Source organism: Alnus glutinosa, chromosome 6, assembly GCF_958979055.1.
Source record: "Alnus glutinosa chromosome 6, dhAlnGlut1.1, whole genome shotgun sequence".
Classification (NCBI taxonomy): domain Eukaryota; kingdom Viridiplantae; phylum Streptophyta; class Magnoliopsida; order Fagales; family Betulaceae; genus Alnus; species Alnus glutinosa.
In genome coordinates this window covers 23,304,477-23,324,912 of record NC_084891.1, presented here as the reverse complement: position 1 = coordinate 23,324,912, position 20,436 = coordinate 23,304,477, and the positions used below count along the sequence as shown (strand labels likewise).

The following is a 20,436-nucleotide window of genomic DNA, read 5'->3' as shown; positions in this document are numbered from 1 at the left end:
TTTTATTTACAATCACCACGGTCTGCTTATTTTTGTGCAACCGCAGACGAAATTGAAACAATTATTTGACATTGAACAACCTTCTCATCTCTTCCTACTCAATAGTCAATATCTTGTCAGATTTAACTTACTAAAAAAAAAAGAGAAACTAATTAAAAAACTAGAAAGAAAACAATCTGAAGTTGCTTGCCAAATACGACGATTAACAGCTATTTTACAAGTTTTCATTCCTGTCGTAACCTAGTTAAATTTAAATGTGCTTATGTTTCAAAGCAGAAGAAAATGTGGATATCATAAACTCAAATTAGAATAATATATGAGCCTAATTAATAAAATGAAAGTACAAACCTGGTTCATTGGATAACTACACAACCCTATTATGGCTCTCTTCTCCCCTTACAACTATACAGCATAGCCATATATATATATATATATGGTACAACAACAAAGGAAAGCGACTAGCAGATGAGCTGCCCGTATCACTTATGGAGAATCTCACAACATGGAAGGTCAGCAGCTCATCAGATCAGACGGGTGAAAAGAAATGGTGGTATAAGACGTATGTGGGATGCTGCTACACCATCCCTTTGGCCCGTAGGAGTTCATGATACTTGTCTCCACCTCTGAGCTACTACACTTCTTGTGTTTATGTTCTACCTGTTGACAAAAGAAAACCTTGGGCGAATTTTTAAACAGAGAGAGATAGAGAGAGAGAAACAACTAAGAAAAATAAACATGATTTTGTTCTCTCAATGACATTTGTTTTGACATGTTGATCCTTACAGAAATCTGTAGTGTATGAGAGCAGTTTAACGAATTACATGCTGGTAATTACTTTCTCAATTGATTAGGCAAGACGCAGTTGCAGACAAAATTGTTTAGAGTAATGCTTTTTATTAGACTGTTATACAATTGGAATGCCGTGACAGTGAATATCAGCATTTAGATCAATAAGGGCTTATAAGAAAAGAAAAATTAAGGGCTGATTTTCACTGTCACATCATTCCAGTTGTATGACAGTCATATAGCCGTCTACTAAATAATATTTTTCTTATACCAATGCTTCAAGAGTTTTTACCCAGTTTGAGATAGCCGCCTCCAATTAATTATTTGGTGGGACTGAGGATGCCTCTGCAAGTATGATGAACTAGTTGCAATGCCATTTTCATCACCCACAAACTGTTCTGAGTAACTAGAAGCCGAAGGAGACCAAACGGGAACTACACCTCCATCCCTCTCTCTCCTACTACTACTAGAGGATTCTGCGGTGGAATCTTCTGCAGCATTTAGCAGCACAACTTGCGTATTAAATTGTGGCACATTGTTGCTGCGAACGGTCTGAAGAACAGCTTGGTTTAATGCGTTTCTTTCTTCTTCTTGAGTATTCACATTCATTGGCACTTCAGCTCTGCTCTCTTCTGCCAAATTCCGAATGTCCGAAGAAGGTTCTTCCTCTTCCACTCTCACCAAAGAAGAAGTCATGCTTGGGACCATCTGATCCTCATAGCGGCGAATTGTAGTAGGTTGGTTGTTCCTCAATGGTTCATGATTTTCCTCCATTTGTATATCTTGAGGAAAGGCGATTGGGGCTGATTCAGAGGAGTCTCCAAGCCCTTCCTCGATTCCATTTTCAATTGCAGCTCTTGAAGCTGCTTCTTGCTGCCACATCTCTGATAGTGCTTCTTGCAATCTGACTTTTGCTGCATCTATCTCTACAAGCGGAAGAGGATAGTTCGATCCCAGCTCAATTCCAGCAGCTTGGAGTACAGATTCTGGTGCATTCCATGGGTGGTGTATCCATTCAGTTGGTAACCTGGCAAGTTCAGGGAGCCAACGTCGTACATACTCTCCATTGGGGTCGAACTTGTAGCCTTGAAACTGTAATGATATAAAAACTTACTGAAACTTTTCTTTAGTAAAGGCTTATCATCCACAAGCAGTTCTGTGGCTGATAGTAGTGCATAAATCAAATATTAATTTTCTATAATTGCAATCTCAGAGGAAAAAAAAAGTAAAGAAAAAAGAGATCAATTGAAAAGTATATAGAGGTCACAAAGAATACGAACTTGTTGGAAACCTCAAAGTAATAAGGATTCTTTCAGTAAAACAAATTTTGACAGTCATGTAACTGATAAGGACAGTAAAACCTCAAACTTGTCTCCTGCACTTCTATAATGCATCCTTCTGGTCAGTCAGTTGCAGAGGCTGACAAGAAGTTACACAAAGACTCAATTTATTGTTCAAAACATTTATTAGGAATACTAAAATCTTGACCTATATATGCGATACATCTAATCTTGAAAGGCCAGAATTATTTAGATGAATAAATAACAAATGGCATAGATTAAAAGATGTGTTTGTCTATTTCTAGAAGGTCAAAAAAAGACTCAGGCTGACCAGTGTTAAAATATAAATTAAATAATTAAATTCATCTTTCCTATCAGCTTAAGCTTTTGGGATAAGTGGTGGTTTAACATGGTATTAAAGTAGAGGTTCTGAGTTTGATCCTTGCTTTCCGTCATTCACCTCTCATTTCAATTGAATATTGTACGTGTTGAGTCTCACTTATTACGAGGGAGTTTGAGTCCACAAGTGAAGGAAAGTGTTAAAATATAAATTAAATGATATTCCTAACCATTTAAGTTTTTGAGATAAATAGTGGTTTAATAGGCAGAATGGTTAAATACATCCATCCGTACCTGTGGATTATCTATGCGGTCAAATTCACGGCCATCAGGGAGAGTACCAGATATATACTGCCAACCAAGAGCATCACTTTCAAGATCAGCATCTAAGAGTGTGTCCCAGAAATACTTCATCCCCCATCTCCATGGAAGTTGCAGAACCTTCACAAAGAAACTAGAAACCACAACTCGTATCCGATCATGCAGCCAGCCAGTGGCCCATAACTCTCTCATGCCAGCATCCACCAATGGATAACCAGTTCTACCTTGTCTCCATGCCTTAAAATAACCTTCATTCACGACCCAAGGGAAGTACTTGAGGTGCCCAAGAAGAGGCCTTTCGTGACTGTAAGGATGGTTAAAACTCAAGTATCTTGAATATTCTCTGAGGCCGATAGACTTGAGAAACAGGTTGACACTCTCTTCACCAGCATTGTTTCCTTCATTGGCCCAGAGAACCTGCTTGATGCGAACAAGATGAAATACTTTTCTCACACTCACCTCTCCAAAATGCAGGTGGGGAGAAAGAAATGAGGTTGTAACACTATCAGCTTTCCTACGATTTTTAGAATACTCTATTAATGGTCCATTGATGAATGTAGTCAGAGTCTTATCTGCATTGCTCCATCCAGGTGACCATGCCCGAGCAAGAAGTGCATTGCTTCCCTTCTCTGATTCATCTTCAAAGACTAATGCATCTGATGGGCACCTTGATACATCACCTGAGAAGAGTGCAAAAGATGTCATGAAACAGCATGAGTTAACTGCAGGACTTACGATATGGAAATAAAATACACTTTGGATGTAGAAAAACGTTTTACTGCATTCTGTTTTCTTCAAGTAGTTAGTTAAAAGAGTTAATTACGTTTAACTGTATGATTGATCAAGAATAGATCGAATGTTTAACATGGCTTACTCTAGGGTAAAGTTGGTATCTTGAATACTAATTGACTACATGGTTTTTTCTTTTCTTGCTTTTTGTCACCAACCAAACAGGAGATTATGATTCAATACAGTAATATTTCCCTCACATTAACATTAATTTAAAATATTTAAATTTTTTCAAACCTTCTATATTTTGACAATATAACTATTTGGCTTGTTTACATTCTGATAGATATAACTGTAATAAGGGGGGCCGAATGGAAACAGGGGCAAGAGGCAATGGCCTCCAAAAATCTGGAATTCTTTCTTAACCCCTAAAGGAATATGAAAATATCCTCGACTCCCTCAAAAAAATATGAAAAAAAATCCCTCTAGAACCCCATTTTTTTTTTAAAAAAAAAAAAAAAAAAAAAATTCCTCTGATCCCCTAAATTTTGAGTAAATTCCAAGCCTTAAAAATATGAAAAAAAAAAAAAAAATTGGATTTTTCTAAAACCCAAAAGTTTGGCCCCTAAGATCTAGGAAATAAATTGAGCTTTTTTAGGGTTTTTATTTAGCTTTTATTCAAAGTAAAATATTTAATATGGCTAAATCAAGGACAGAGTTGTTATCTTTGATGCTAATAGACCATGATTTTAAGGTTTAGAATATCTATTTTTTTCATGCCTTTGTCGTCAACCCAAGAGGTGCTTATGATTCAATATAGTAATGTTTTCACCGTATATTAATGGAAATTAAAATACTCTTCTTCTTCTTCTTTTTTTCAAACATACTATATTTGATAAATATAATTGTTTACATTCTTATAAATATAATTAATGGTCTTTTAGACTCAACTTATCAAATCTAACAAGTTTTTTTTTTTTTTTTTTTTGATATCAAAATAGGATCTCGATGATCTACTTTTGGGTTAATTACCCTTTCCTCTCCTAAACTACCACTCATTTACACATTGCCCCCACCACTTATTTACACATAAGAAATGCTACACACTCCATGACATGACAGTAAAAATTACTATTGAATTTTGAATGAATTATCATTGAATTTTAGATCCAATGGTGATTTTCACGGCCATGTTAAGGAGTGTGCACTTGAGACTTGAGAGCGTGTGTAGCATTTCTCTTTACAAATTGCCGAATAATGCTACAAGTCCCTCTTGTATCTCACACTCAACCTCTTTGCTCTTCTCTCTTCTTAGTATTACTCATAAACCTCAAGGACCAAAAATAAGTGTTTGTCCCACACTCGGTAGAATGCCCTAAGAATTCTAGAGGATCCTAATCCAAACTTTGGAAGCTTTAAAATTGAAGTGCAAATTCGATGAATTTTTGTTGATGTTTCTAATTATAGTGCAAAATAATTTGCTCGTTAAAATTAAGAACAAGCATAAGATTTCGCACCTCAAGAGGATTAATTAATCGTATGAATACACATAATTACCAATCAAAGATCTCATCAGTACATATAGAGGAAATAATTAAGTATATGGAAGAAAGTTTAGGAAGGGATTTGAAAGAAAATTAACCTGAAATTATCCTCTTAGGTGGGAGAAGTGGAGCCTCCGGGTCATAAGGCATGCTAAGGCATCTTTCCCAGAAGGCGGTGAAAGTTGTGAATGGGCGGCCATGATCATCATTAACATCCCACGGTTCGTAGAGCAAATCCGCATTGAAGGAACGTACAGCTATGCCTTGGGCACTTAAAACCTGCTTTGTCCGGTGATCCCTAACAAGCGACAAAGGATCTGAAAAACAGAAATTGGCAACCAAATCTACCGTCAAATTGATTAACGTACAGTTAAAGCAGAGTGGAGAAACCTTTTAATTACCTTTTCTTAATTAAAGAAACTCTAAGTAAGAAAGATGAACAGATACAGAAGAAACTGATTAATTTAGCTGATGGTACAAGGAGACAAGATGAACAGAAACAGATTAAGGAAAATCCAATAGATTCATAGATCATATATATCAGACATTTTTATTTACTGTAAATAGCTACTGAGCAACAAAATCACCCAGAAAGGCAGAAAGAACATATTATATTATTGATAGAAACCGTTCCAAATTATACGATCATCATAAGAAAAAATCTTGGTTAATTAATTATCAAGAATACAAAGATCGAGAGTTAATAATATAAATTAAACAAAACCCAAAAGAATACAAGTGTTGAAAAAGCATATGAAGGCCAACGCCTGTCCAAGTTCCACATGATCCGAAAGTATAAAAAAAGAATACTGAAATCGATGAGAGCTTAAAATACTATTAACAATACAGAAGCAATAGGCGAGATAAACAATAAAACAGAAAAAAAAAAAAAAAGAAAAAAAAGAAGAGGAAAGAATAGAAACCAGACCGTATAAGTGGTTAAAGAAAAGCTGAGTAGCACCAGTTGACTTGACAACCTCGAGAAGAGAAGAAACACTGTCGGTCGATCTCTTGGTGATGAGAGAAGTGCCGAGGCTCCTCAAGGAGGAATCAAGGTGAGCCAAGCTGTGCTTAAGCCACCACCTCGAGACCCTACCGGGATAGTAGTGGCCTTCCTCCTCCGGCGCCCATACGAAGACTGCAACCACCGCACCTGCTCTTACTCCGGCAGCCAGTGCTGGGTTATCCTCCACCCTCAGATCTCTCCTGAACCATACGATGCTACAGCCGCCACCCGACATCTCCAGCAAAATATGCACCAACTACCAACCGTACCCGTCTCTCTCTTTCTCTGTGTCTGTTGATGAGCGCCGCACACAAGGGAATTGTAATTAATGTCTGTGTTTTGCCTTTTCCGCTATTGTTTATGGTATTAGCAAGAACAAAGCGCATTTGATTTTGGAGTGGATAGATTTTGCACTTATCTTTTACTTTTCTTTCTGATATGATCATTACTATTATAATTTTTATTTATTCATTTCCCCCACTTTTTTGGGGGAGTTTTTTTTTCATGCATATATCATATATGGGGTTTTGGTCTTTTTTTAGGCTAGTTGCAACCAAAAGTGTCCTTGCAAGAGAGAGAGAGAGAGAGAGAGATGGGGTTGGCGGGTGAGTGAAGACGATTGGCTAGTGGGGGTGGGGATACAAATTGACTGGCAAGTGGCAGCCACACATTTTGTTTTCGGAGATTTTTATATTTAGTTTTTTCTTATCCTATGCCAACAACAAATCCCACCCACCTCTCTCTTCTATCTCTCTCTATTTCCTTCTGTAATCCTCTCTTTGACAGGGTGGAAAATTATCAATCCAAAGAAGATGCCTTCAATTTCTACGCATTATCATCGTTATTTTGAAGCTATGCGGGCGCCCGTTAACTAGGAGCACCATGTGTCGAAAAGACATTTATCCATTGTTGTCTAGCCATGTTTCCGTACGGATAAATGTTATTGTTACCTACCCTTTCAAGTACACGTATTTTTTTACATTCTAAAATTATTTTTTTAATCTTCTCAAAATTAATTGACATTACTTTCAAAATTATTATTGAACCAAAATTTAATATTAATTTATTATTCTAAATTCAATAATAATTTTAAGAGTCACATTAATTTTAAAAGATAAAAAATATAATAAAAAAAAATTGTCTCCAACTTTAATTTACAATTGTTTTTGTTTGCACGTGCTTTTGGTGTCATTCATGCTACTTGTGGGTAGTGGTGTAGCCACATAGAGCATTGGAGGGCCTGCCCCATAAGGTCCTAGGTTTTCTCAAGAAAAAAAAAAATTTGCCCCTACAATTTTTTTTATTTTTCAAATTTGCCCTCCCTTCTAATTTTTTTTTTTTTTTTTTTTTCTTCGATTCTGGCCCCCCTAAAGTTGGCAGGCTAGCTCCACTCTTGCTTGTGGGGATTATATTCATGATAGAGAAATATTAAAAATCACACTCCCATCCCACTTTATCATATTGAGCTGATTTGAAAGTGTTTATTGAGCTTATGTGACAGTAATCATATTTAGTATATCGTCGTATGAAAGTCATAAAATTGAGATGGCGTGACAATTAAAATCAAAATACTGATTTTTTGTTTTAAAGAAATTAAAAATTTTCGTTTTTAAAAAAAATAAATAAATTTTCCTTTTTTTTTTAAATAAAAAATTTTCGTTTTTTTTCTTTAAAATCATTTTTTTTTCTTTTTTCAAATTTATAGGGATATTTTTTGTTTTATTGAAAAAATTTTGAAGTCATTTTTATCTTTTTACTGATCTTGAGGGACATTTTACAATTTTTTTGACAGTTTAAAAAAGATATTATCTCAAATAAAAATTTAAAAAAATATTATCATGATAATTTTAAAGAAGAATGTAGAGTTTTTTCCTACATTATTTAGAACTTGGACTTTGCATTGGAAGCTCGGATATTGGAGGGCGGCGGCAAGTTGGAGAGATAGGCATGCTGACTATTAGGGATTTGGCCTTTTTCTCAAGAGGTGGGCCTTTTTCTCCTTTTCTTGGCGCTCTTCAGTCTTCACGAAGCGGAGATTCCATTTGTGTGTCACTGTAAAAGGTGATTTATGATGTGGCTCTCTCTCTCTCTCCAGCTTTTTGAATCTATCCTTGAGACTGTTTTATTCTAAGTTAACGAGGCAAAAGGCCAAAAGCCTATGTCGTCGTATAAAATATGGTGGTTTTGACCTCAACTTGAACTTTATAGAAGAAATTTCACTTTTTACCTTTTCTTTTCTTTTCTTTTTTATTATTTTTGTAACTTTCTTTTTGAAGTTTTACTACTCTTAATTTAATATATCGAATTTTGAAAAAGATTACAATTCCATCTATTTGGTAGGATTTTCCTTTAACTCCTAATGAAGGGATAAGAAATTTTCAAAATACTATCTTTTTTTTAAAAAAATAAAAATAATAAAATTGTAATTTAAGAAATTTGGACTCGTTTGGGTGTACGATTTTTTTTGTATTTTTTTTTTAAAATTGTGAATACTAAGAAAAAAAAGATTTGAAATTATGTTTGGATGGCTTAGAGAATAGAAAACAAAATTGGAAATATATGTTTGAAAAGGTGAATTAAATTGAATATATTAGGGAAAAGTAAAACTAACACTGAAAATAATAATAATAATAAAAAAAAAAAACTGAAAAAAAAAAATAAATAAAAAAGAAGGGTTGGATTGAAAACTACCCCTAGGGGTGCTCAGCCACCCCTGACACTTGGGAGTGATTCAGCCAGACCTATTACTTTTTGTTTTTGGTTTTGGTTTTATTTTAATTTTTGTTTTTGAGTTGGGTTGAAAAAAAATGATCGAGTTGGGTAAAAAAATAATTGAGTTGGGTTGAAAAGATTTTAGTTGGGTATAATTATTTTTTTTTTTTTTTATCTCTTCCAAACATTTTTTTTAAAAAAAAAAAAAAAAATTTAAGTTGAGTAAGACATTCAAACATGAATTTTATAAAATTTACATAGATATAAATGCTATTTTACTGTTTGACGGTATGATATTATAATGTTTTATAGGAATGTTTTTGCAGGTAAGCAGAGTTCATGTATATCAATTGTGCTTTTGTATTGTATCCTAAATTAGTTAACGGTTTTAGAGAAAGGAAAAAAATTATGGCATTATTTTTTCTAAGAATAATGATTCAATGTCACCTAAATATACAATTTTTTACCACCTTGCCTATGTGGCAAGGTGGTCCCCCACTACTTTTTGAGTTTTTTTATTTTTTAAAAGAGAAATGATCCGTACACTCATTTCTCACAACAGCCCTACAACAAGCTGATGTGGCTGGTAATATTTTATTACTTTTTTTTTTGTTTTGTTTTCTTTTCTTTTTGTAAAAAAATAATAAAATACTATCAGTCACGTCAGCTTGTTGTGAGACTGTTGTGAGAAATGAGTGTAGGGATCATTTCTCTTTTTAAAAATAAATTAAGGTGAGGGACCACCTTGCCACATAGACAAGGTGGTGAAAAGTTGTATATTTAGGTAGTAGTGAATCATTACTCTTTTTCCTAATACGAGCGAATAAAGAATAACTTTCTTGTTTTTTTTTTTGAAGAGAACTTTCTGGTTGTATGTGGACGTAAACAATCTTGTCGAATCACGCTGTATTCTTGATTTTTTTTTTTTTTAAAGTCTTTTCTTACGTGGCCATTGAAGAAAACAATAATGATATAGGAATATAAAAGCAATAGCGGAATAATAGAAAATAGAGACAAGAGATTTTACGTGGTTCGGTCTATGACCTATGTTCACAGGATAAAGCTTAAAGAACTACATTATACTCTTATTTCACTTGATGAGTGTACAATACAAAAAGCTCTATTTATAGAGTTATGAAATATAATCCAAATCAAATCCCTTAATTTAGGGTGATTCAATATCATCAAATTCCTAAATTCAAGGTAATCTAATCTTTATCAAAGGCAATACAATTTTCATCAAATCTCTAGCTTTATGGTAATTCAAATAGAGGAATGCTAGATATCTAAACACTTTTTTTTAAAAAAAAAAAAAAAAAATATTCAGAATTTGATTCTAATGTGTCACAATCTCATAAGATTGTAGCACATCATGTTGGAATCAAATTTTAAAAAAAGTACTAAAATATCAAGCATTTCTTGTCCAAATATACTCTAACAGCCATGTGTTACTGCAAATTCTAACAATAGTATCATAAGAAAAGGTTGTCTTGTCACTTTTTCGTACAAGATTCATATACATGCATGTTTGATCCTATTCCTCTATTTGCTCAATTTTTTTTTGTAACTGGTTCGAGCTCCACAAATTCGAAGTGCTTGTGTTCAATGGTTGCAATTATGCTATGTGAAATTTGAAGATGCCAGTTGTTTTAATCAAAGGTAATTGTGCAATTACAATGAAGGGGAGGAGAAAAAAAACATCAAGATATAAGTGATGATGCATTTGTTAGAGCAAACAATGAGTTGGCTACTTTTGAACCTGTTAAAGAATAGATCACTAACTCTTAGATGTGTTGTGATGAAGATCCTTGTGATTTTAAAGATATTGAACATGAAAGTTTCATTTTCTATATGAAATGTTCAATTCTTAAGTTAAAGCCCGAGACTTAAAGCCTTTTAAGTTTTGTTTTGAAGTGTGTTTATTGCTTAAGTTAATGAAAAGTAGTTCTTATAGACCTTAAAACTTGTTTGACGAGTTAGAAAGTATGATCTTTTAAATGTTAGAAAATTCTATACATAGATCGTCCCGATGATTCGAGAACTGTTCTAATGGTCCCGAGTATTAATTCATCGGTGTAACTATTGATAAAAAGCTTACCAGTCTAAGTTTTAAATTTTAGGTCAGGGTTAATGTTTATAAGCGAGACTAATGGTAGATCGATAAGCTTGGAAGTCTAAGGTCAATTATGACAAGTGTGTTTTGTTTTTTGCATTAATGGAAGATAAGGTACTGTAGATATTCTCCGTACGAAATGTGCTGTAAACAATTAGATGCATTCACATTTGAGTTTGTTTGACAAATAGTTGTGATAGTGAAATATTTATTTAAATAATAGTAAAAAGTGATTGATGTGATATAAAGTATAAAAAAATTTAGAATTGTTTTATAGAAAAGTAAAAAAAATTTGTTTTATAGTGAATTTTTTTATTTGGATAATAATAAAAAATTATTAATGTGATATAAAAAGAGAAAAAAAAAAATTATTTGACTTTTTTAGAGAGAAGGAAAAAAATAGAAAAAAAGTGAAAACTGTTTGCGGAACAATAACCCGGTAACCATAATCGAGTTTTCACCCCTACAGAATATTCCTATTTATAAGAGAATGATTACTATCAAACATAAATACAATCAACCTTATAAAAAGAAAATAACAAACAACATCAATATAATATATTTCATTTCAATTTAAAAAATATATCTCCCAACATACTGCTGAGTCTACGAGAGAGTCAAGCAACATGTCTTCATCATAGAGAAGTAGTCATTGTTTGTTTGCCATCATTTCGAGAAATCACAATGCTAAATTCTAAACGTGTGGAAAAAATTAATAATAAGAAAACGTAATGCTGCTAATTATGCATTATTCATAAATAAATAAATAATGGTGCTAATTGCTAAATGCATTATGCATTATAAGAAAATACGTATTGGTGGTCAATTTCGAAGCTAGCTCCCCTCTCCTAAATCTAACCTTTTCTTTTACAACTTCTTGTGTGCTTCTTCAATTGAAAAGAATTAATCTTGTTTCTGTTAGTTAAATATTCACAAAACATAATAATGTTTCAATTAACTTTCATCCTATAGTTTCTATGTCAAGGATTTTTGCACGAGGACTACTATCCTTCTCAATGGCCGGAGTAAATTAATATGGGCGCTCTACCCCTGGCCCTCTCATTTTTCTTCCGGTCCTTCCTTCGTAGAACTTGTAGGTGAACAAGCTTTTGTAAATCCTCGGCATGATCGTCTCGTTCATCGATCTAGCTCTCAAGATTGTTCGCCGTGTTATATATTTCTAGGTTTTCTCTTCCTATGTTGTCCAATAAGGCCATGCATGTTTGTCCTTTTTGTCAACAGGCTAAAAGTTAAGCCATGTATTAACTTAATTGGTTGTTTCCCATTTGTGCCAAATCCCATGTCTCTCAAGTCTTTCTTCACTTTCAAAGGCGCATTGAACATTTACTTGATCGAAAGATTAGTTATGTTCAAAGTGATGGAGATCATGGTGAGTTTCAGGGGCTTGATAACATTCTTGTGTCTCAATGTATCACATGTTCATCACCAAATTGGTATCATTGAACGAAAGTGTTGGGAAAATTATTATCCCCTACTACAAGTGAGCCCGGATTGGGCCTTCCGGCTATACGACCTCGAAATATATAGCAAATCTTGGATTGGGCACGGGTCGAATATGACCAAGATCCTCAACATTCATTAAGATCTACAGCATTCATGAGCATTTATGAACTTGGTCAAGTCAAGTTAGAAGATTGACTAGGCGCAAATATTGAGCATCGTGCCTAGTCACTGTCACTGTCACTGTACCGGATTACTGTTCACCTCATGAGGAGTGGCTGGAAATCACAGAGAAAGTGGACTACACACATGCAAGGCAATTCAAAGAGCCTGTAAATAGAAGGCTTAGCGAGTATTTAGGGATAGGGCCGAGAGAATTTTTAAGTGGAAAAACAGACTCCTTTTAGCAAAAATTAAAACTGACCTAGCTAGGCATCAGAGGGGACCCCCGTAAGAGTCCCTTAGGTTTACTCATTTTGCAGAATTCTTGAAAAAAGGTTGAAGAACCTAGAGAGAAGATCCAACCAAGAGCAGACGCATCACCAAGCGGAAGATTGTAACAACAGAAAGCATCGCCATCTTGTCAAAAACAGGTTTAACTCTTCTTGCTCATAGTTGTGTTTCCCAAACTTATTGGGACGAGGCTTTCCTCATTGCATGTTATCTCATCAACCATTTACACTATTAGGTCACATCATACAAATCTCCATTTGAATGGTTGTTTCAAAAACCTTTCGATTATTCTCTACTTCGTTCGAACGGTACACTAAGTGCGTTCAAACACTATCAACTTAACCCAATTTAGTGACATGTGGAGATTCATTCTCCTTCAAATGAGATTCAGTTGCGTTCGAATAAGACACCACGGGACCGAAATTTCATAAACTTTTAACTTAAAAGCTTTATTCCTTTTTGATCATTTTCCTTTGAGCCTTGTTGTGCTAGCTCCATTTAATTTCACTAAAATACACCTCCCTTTTATTATTTTATTTATTTATGCCCAAATTTCTATTTTCTTTCAGCATTTATAATTTTGTCGGGTGTCACATCCTCCATTCTTTATCAAACATTTGTCTTCGAAATTTTCCCGAACTACTGCTTATGCTTATCTCGAGAATTCTTCTTCTAAGGGTGCGTTTGAAATTTTGATTTTGTAAACAAAAAATACGGTGTTAAACCAAATCACATAAAATGAATCGTTTGAGAATTGTATTTTTAAAAAATTGCAATTTGAAAACGCAAAATTTTAAAGGCTAGTTAACCTACGATTTTAAAGGCCAAACTGCGATTTTTCCAAACGCTTAACTGCATTTTTAAAAATGACTTTTTCAAATCACACGTTTTAAAATCGTCATTTTTAAATCGTTTTTTAAAATCACAAACTCAAACAAACCCTAAATCTCCATGGACATTTCTCGATGTTTGCCTGCTAGCGGGATCATATCTTTCTACCCTTCTTAAGAATCTTTGCTACTCCTTTATCAAGCCTCGACCACTAGATCTATTCCTCAAGTAATTATAAAATATCATCTTGCTGTACTGTACGTTGGGAAGGTTGACTCCTACAACCTCGCATTTATCTCAACTTTGCCACAAATTCATGCTTAATTAACTCCCCGAACATGTAGTGTTATTCATGTAAAAAGCAAGGCCAATTTTATTGTTTATATTCTAGTTAAGGCAGTCGTGTTTCATGTTCGGGACTCTATATTGTCAGAAAAACAAAAGGGAAGATAGAAAATAGAGAAGAACGGAACACAGGTAAACTCAATAACGACATCTTTACTAATTCTCAGTACACACTTCAGTTACAAGAGTGAATAATATATAGGGCTGTAAAGGGAAGCATATCCCATAAAACATGGAATGAAATATGCTGGAAACATGGAGTGCGTGAATCAAGGGAGTTGGGTTGCTGTCAAGCATGGAGCTGTTGTCTTGTGTCAGCTTGGAACATGGGTTAGAGCTGCTCAGCTTGAGACGGTCTAGGCTGCGTGTAGAGTGGAGTGAATCTTGGATTGAGGGGCTGCTGTAGGCTTATTTGCATGCCTGTCTTGAGAGTCTTTTGCAGAGGATATCTTATCCTCTAACACTCCCCCGCAAACTGATGGGAGGAACTTCCATGAGTTTGTTTTCTTCGGATTATAATCATCAATTATATTTTATTTTTATTTTTTTGACTCGGGTCTGCAAATTGTACCTCAAAAGCCAAAATTAAGGCTAGCTATGGGCCATGAAAAAAAGCCTACAAAGGGCTTTAGATGAGCTTGGGTCTTAAACATTGCCTCAAGCAAGAAATTGGGCCAACAATGGGCCAAGAGAAAGCCAAATGGCTATTTAAAAAAAAGGCTTGGGACTTTGAACATATTCCACAAGCAATTTGGGCCATCAATGGGCCAAGAAAAAAGAGCCAACAACGGCTGAAATGAGCTTAGGTTTTTAAACAATACCTCAAGCTGGAAATTGGGGCCAATAATGGGCCAAGAGAAAGAGCCTACAAGGGGCTAAAATGAGCTTGGGTTTTAGACATTTGTCACAAGATAGAAATTGGGCCAACAATGGGCCAAAGAGAAGAGGGCCAACTATGGCCAAAATGATACCTCATGAGATGATTTTTTTATTTTATTTTATTTTTTTTCAACTGAACATAAGAATTAAAGCTTACAAATAAAAGCAGGTGCAACGTAAGCTTTCACACAAAGGAAACAAACAATAGAAAACAAAAGATAGGTGAAAGAGTAAGTGGAAGTCAGAAGGCTTCTCGAGCCTTCCGCTCACTTGGGAGTTGGGATATGCAGCAGTTGTCATATCTTCTCACAGCACTGTCGCGTTTTGTTATACAAGTTGTGGAGATGTATTTCTAGGAGACATGTAGGTGCTGGAACAACTGGGAGACGTGGCAGAGGTGAGACCAAAAAAGGGAACTGTAGCTACTGATAATGAAGAAAACAAGGGCAACTGAGACAGTCTAAGATTGGTAAGACTTGCACACCAAAAGAGATAGGTTTATTTTTGGCTCTGCGGGTGGAAGAGTGACTGTAGTGAGCTTCTAGATTCTTTTAGGGTGTGATTTGGGTGGAGAAACAGAAGTGAAGGTGAGGTGCTTGATAAAATGACTCAGAAAAGAGTTTCTGAGTGATGGAGGAAGGTGAATGGAGAACTTGCTGGGTATGGGCAGTAATGGTGGAGTCTGAGTAATGTTGTGGTTTTAGGAGCAGAGCATCTCGTTGAAGAGAAGAGAGATTTTGGGAGAACTGGTTCTGTAGATGTCATGTGAAGGTGAGGTGTTTGATAAAAGTTCTGAGAGAGAGCAAAGAGAAGGGGAAACAGAGGTGAGAGGTTTGGGCCGTGGTCTCTGGGTATTGACTCTGTGTCTGCTGGTGTTGGGTCTTCTGCAGATTAGCCAAATGGTGCAGTAGGGAGGATTGGTGCAGTACAGAAGGGGTGGTTTAGTTTTCTGTAGAGCTTCGGCTGAGGAAAAACGTGCAACATGAGGATAGAAAATTTGAAACTGGAAGATGGTTTAATGTTTGACAAAGGTTGCAACGTGAAGGATCGAAAGATTGGCGTTGGCCTATTCAAGCTCTGATACCATGTTAGAAAAACAAAAGGGAAGACAGAAAATAGAGAAGAACAGAACACAGGTAAACTCAAGAACTACATCTTTACTAATTCTCAGTACATACTTCAGTTACAAGAGTGAATAATATATAGGGTTGTAAAGGGAAGCATATCCCATAAAACATGGAATGAAATATGCTGGAAACATGGAGTGCGTGAATCAAGGGAGTTGTGCTGCTGTCAAGCATGGAGCTGTTGTCTTGTGTCAGCTTGGAACATGGGTTAGAGCTGCTCAGCTTGAGACGGTCTAGGCTGCGTGTAGAGTGGAGTGAATCTTGGATTGAGGGGCTGCTGTAGGCTGTTTTTCATGCCTGTCTTGAGAGTTATTTGCAGAGAATATTTTATCCTCTAACATATACGATTGGAAGAAACTCCACCTTAAGTCTTTAACGTTGTTTTTAAGGAGTTTATACATATCTCCTTAATTTTTGACCTTTGGGTCTCATATTTATAAAGAGGTATTCTTGTTAAAAATAAATAAAAAAATTAACTTGCCAAACATGTCTCGTGGTCGTTGGTCCTCACAGCCAATACTCCTCACCGGTACTTTTCTATCACAATATAGGAACTATTTATCTCACAACCAAATCCTGTTACGCACGCATCAATTGCCTCAGTAGAATTGTTAAGAATGTGGCGCACAGTTTAGCTAAGGTTACTCTTAAACATATCATAAATCAGGTTTGGATGAAAAAAAATTCTTGATTGTATATGTGATATTGTTTTGTTAGAGGAATCTGCTATATTTCTCTGAGTAATAAAAATATATGTTACAATTTTATTAAAAAGAAAAAACAACTCCATGTTAAGTTTTTGTCGAGCAAAGACTATCGAGGAAATTCCCTCCGCCACTATTCAAAATGAAAGAGGTAGAGCGTAATGAGATTAGATCCCGAAATTGATTGACCAGTCAGAGGTCGAGACGGCAGTCATTGAAGAAAAGGACAAAGAGCATTAATGGCCAAAGATCATTTCATTTATTAAGATCTTGGTGATTAATTGCCTGCTGCTGTTAAATTTGAGAAACAGGTACAATAGGGAGTGGAGGATTTGATTTTCGACTCCGACTTGCTCCCAAATATAAGACAGAACATAAAAAGTGACGACGGATCCCTACCTCCTAAGTAACTTTTACGGGAATGAATTAAAAAATAAGATCTGAAATATTTGCCGACCATAAATGAAGGTACGAAAATATAGGTGATATATAAGAAATGCATTTATTGAGGTAATATGCTCTCTCTCTCTCTCTCCCTTTGGAGAACACTATAGTTAATTCCTTGCTAACTTAACTGTCGGAGAAGGTGACGCTGGGACAACTCCGACGCCCCTTTGTTTTATAGATTCAGGGCAAGGAATTGAGCCTGAAGGTTCTATTTCATGTAACAATCTTTTTGCGGAGATCCAAACTGCTGTTGACACGTCATAGCAGAAAATTTGACATCAACAGAGATCGATAGGCAGATGGCTTAACGAAGCCTCTACGTACTATCTTCTTAGATTTTCTTCCATGGTCTTCAAAGGATAAATCTGGTAAGAAGCAGTCTCAAGATCAATGTCAAAGAGAGAGCAATACGCACGGACGGAGGAATGGGGTTGGTATATATAGGCCTAAGGTTAGGGGCGGAGCCAGCTTTTAGGCTTTGGGGGGTCAAATTGAAAAAAAAATAATTTGAGGGGGCCAAAACTACAAATTTTTTAAAGAATAGGGGTAAAAATTATATTTTTTCTTTTTTTTTTTTTTAGATTTTTTTTTTTTTGGTGGGAGCCCTTTGGCTTGGGGGGGCCCAAAGCCCCCCCAAGCCATAGTGTGGCTCCGCCCCTGCCTAAGGTCATGGGCCCCTTGGCCCCTTCAATTCACAAAATTAAAAATAAAAATAAAAATTATAAGATAAATATATATATATATATATATATATATATATAAACAGTTAAAAATCACTTTTTACTATTATGGTGAGTCATTTTTTAAAGTATCACCAGCAGTCTCACTAATTTAACTATTCATTATCATTATTCCATTTAAATAATTCATTTTCAGATTTCTTCATTCTTTCTCTATTTAATCTTTTTTGAATATTTGTCTTATTCTAACGGTCATATTTTTAAAAATTTATTTTTCCTACTGATCATAAATATTTGTCTTGACAAACAGGAAGATGACAGTGAGGTCTACGGCGTCGTGGTGATGAGCACAAGGATGCTATGCGTGAGAGTTGTGAGAAGAAAATGGGAGAAATAAAGAAAAAAAAGTGGTGTTGTGTTGAGACTGATTTGTGTGAGAAAAAAAAAATGACAATTTTTATAGTTTTTAAATTTTGGTAAGTAAACAGTACTCACCAAAATATAAATTTTTTTTGTTAAAGTGGTGAAGCTACTTGAAGTAATTTTTGGATATTTACACCAAATTTTTAGCTATTTTATTTTTGGCTGCTAAGATGTAGGCATGCTATAATAACTGTGTATAAAACAAGGAACAAGTTTCTCAATAAAAAAAAATTATCAGATGAACTATACTTTTCATAATGGCTTACAGCCAAGAGTTGTACTTCACCATCTACTCAAAACAAAAAAAAAGTTGTAATGATGGGAGATGGAGGGAGAGGGGGAGGGAGAGTCGGGAGATAAATTCCTAAAAATTTTGAGAGATCAACAATGTTTAGCTCAGCCCGAGAGGATAGGAAAAATGTATATTTAATTAATATTTTTTTAAAAAAAATTATATTTTAAAACATTTATTCAAAAGTTGGTTTTCAAGTAATATGTCACCGTCTTATAAGATTTATTGTTTTGAGAAATATATCACCTTATAAGATCTGAAATTGTATAAAGAGTTGTGATATATATGCACAACAAAAGTGTGTACAAGTTGTGCACACTTTTGTTGTGTAAAAATATTTACTCTTGTATAAAAGTTGTATAGAAGTTATAAACGTATTATATTTCAATTAATTTTTAGAAAAAAATTCGAAAAGCGTAGTATTTATAGGGTTGGCAATTTTGGCACGGCTCGCGAATTTGACAAGAACATATAGGGTTTGGGCTTAAGTTATAACCCGTTTATGACCCAACAATCCGTTTATGACCCGCTAACTTGTTTATGATATTTTTATGACACATTTATAACATATTTTTTACCATATTAACTAAACGGGTTGACACTCAAACCCATTTTGTATTTCCCATTCTTTGATCGTGATTGCCGTCTGGTCAAGCTATTTTCGAACTTTTTTTAACGCAAAAGAAAAAGACATGATTTAGATAAAGATTTACGTACCCTCTGGAGTGGAAAAATAATGGTTAGCACATGTCATGTGGGTGTGGTCCGTCTTCTAGCTTCTGTTTGTATTGTTACGTCCGATGGTCATGGGCCTCAGGTCCCCCTCCCGACTCTCTTTTCAGATCAACCACCAACCAACAATCTGTGATTAAACCAACCTCCGCGTCCAAACATCGAAACCTAATCTCACATTTTTATTTTATTTATTTATTTTTCTAACAAGTGACGGAAGAATATCTAATGTTTATAAGATAGGTTGATACATAGAACTACGCTATTTGCAGGCCCATTGCTTCCTGGGTAGGCCCATGTAAGTGCTATTTGCAAATGGGCCGCCAAACCAGTGGAGTTAGCATAGGAAAAAAGGTACCATAAAAGGTGTTTACATAGAACTTTGTCCTTAGTTAATTGAGTTAAATTAAAGTTATGTTTGATACGTAGAACGGCTATTTCATCATTAAAAAAAAAAAAATAGCTTTATTAGGAATTGATGAAGGTATAATAAAATAGCTTTGGTGCTATAGTATAAGATATTAATGTAACACTTGTTAACGAGAGAATGACTATTTTAAAGCTAGCTATTTGATTTCACATTCTTCCATTTTTAATAAAAATTATATATATTTTTTCTAATGAAATAATCATTTTGCGTATCAAACATAACTTAAGTGGGCTAAATTTCTAATTGGAGTAATAAAGAAAACGAATAAATAATATAAATAATAATAATAATAAAGGTCGACAAGTCGCTCCCCCATATATATATATATATATATATATATATATATATATATGGTATCAACAAGCAATATAAACAACCACATGAACAATTATAAGTCCTTTTTCGTATTCTCAAAGCTTATTGCATACGATAAACTTAGAGTTTATATGGAATTGCGTTAAGGAGCTTAAAAAGTAATTTTAGTATATAAAAAGTTGTACCAAGCAAAAATAAGTCATTTAGTAAAAACTCAAAAAACAATTTTTGACTTTTTTGTTCTAAAAAGCCCAAATTGCATTTTGTGGAAGCTTGAAAATGAGGCTTTTTTTTAAAGAAGAATGCTACATGTACTTAAACTTTTACAAAGAAAGCCTTACTAACTGATGTGGAGCTTATTCATTAGAGATGATCAAAACAATTAATAAAATGAAATGTTACGAGTACCAATGAATAATCTCCACATCATTTTAGTAAGGCTCTCTTTGTAAAAATTTAAGTACATGTAGCATTTCTCAATAATTGC

General features: G+C 34.6%; 1 protein-coding gene across 2 annotated transcripts; it reads right to left on the bottom strand.

Moving 5' to 3' along the window:
• Positions 1-304: 304 nt before the first annotated feature.
• Positions 305-6,492, bottom strand: LOC133870297 (cryptochrome-1). 2 transcript variants are annotated; one of them, XM_062307388.1, is made up of 5 exons: positions 5,928-6,489; positions 5,098-5,316; positions 2,700-3,406; positions 1,079-1,878; positions 305-657 (listed from the first exon to the last, which is right to left on the bottom strand). In XM_062307388.1, the coding sequence occupies exons 1-5, from the start codon at positions 6,238-6,240 to the stop codon at positions 654-656; spliced, it is 2,043 nt and encodes a 680-aa protein (XP_062163372.1). In that variant the 5' UTR covers positions 6,241-6,489; the 3' UTR covers positions 305-653. The 2 variants fall into 2 exon arrangements, with proteins under 2 accessions (XP_062163372.1, XP_062163373.1); XM_062307389.1 differs by lacking the exon at positions 305-657 and having other exon boundaries at positions 1,075-1,878; positions 5,928-6,492.
• Between the last annotated feature and the right edge of the window lie 13,944 nt (positions 6,493-20,436).

Coding starts and splice junctions, on each gene's coding strand:
- LOC133870297 (XM_062307389.1), bottom strand. CDS start 6,240: ATGTCGGGTGGCGGCTGTAGCATCGTATGGTTCAGGAGAGATCTGAGG. Junction 5,317..5,927: donor TTTCTTTAACCACTTATACG/GTCTGGTTTCTA, acceptor TCTGTTTTTCAG/ATCCTTTGTCGCTTGTTAGG. Junction 1,879..2,699: donor ACCGCATAGATAATCCACAG/GTACGGATGGAT, acceptor ATATCATTACAG/TTTCAAGGCTACAAGTTCGA.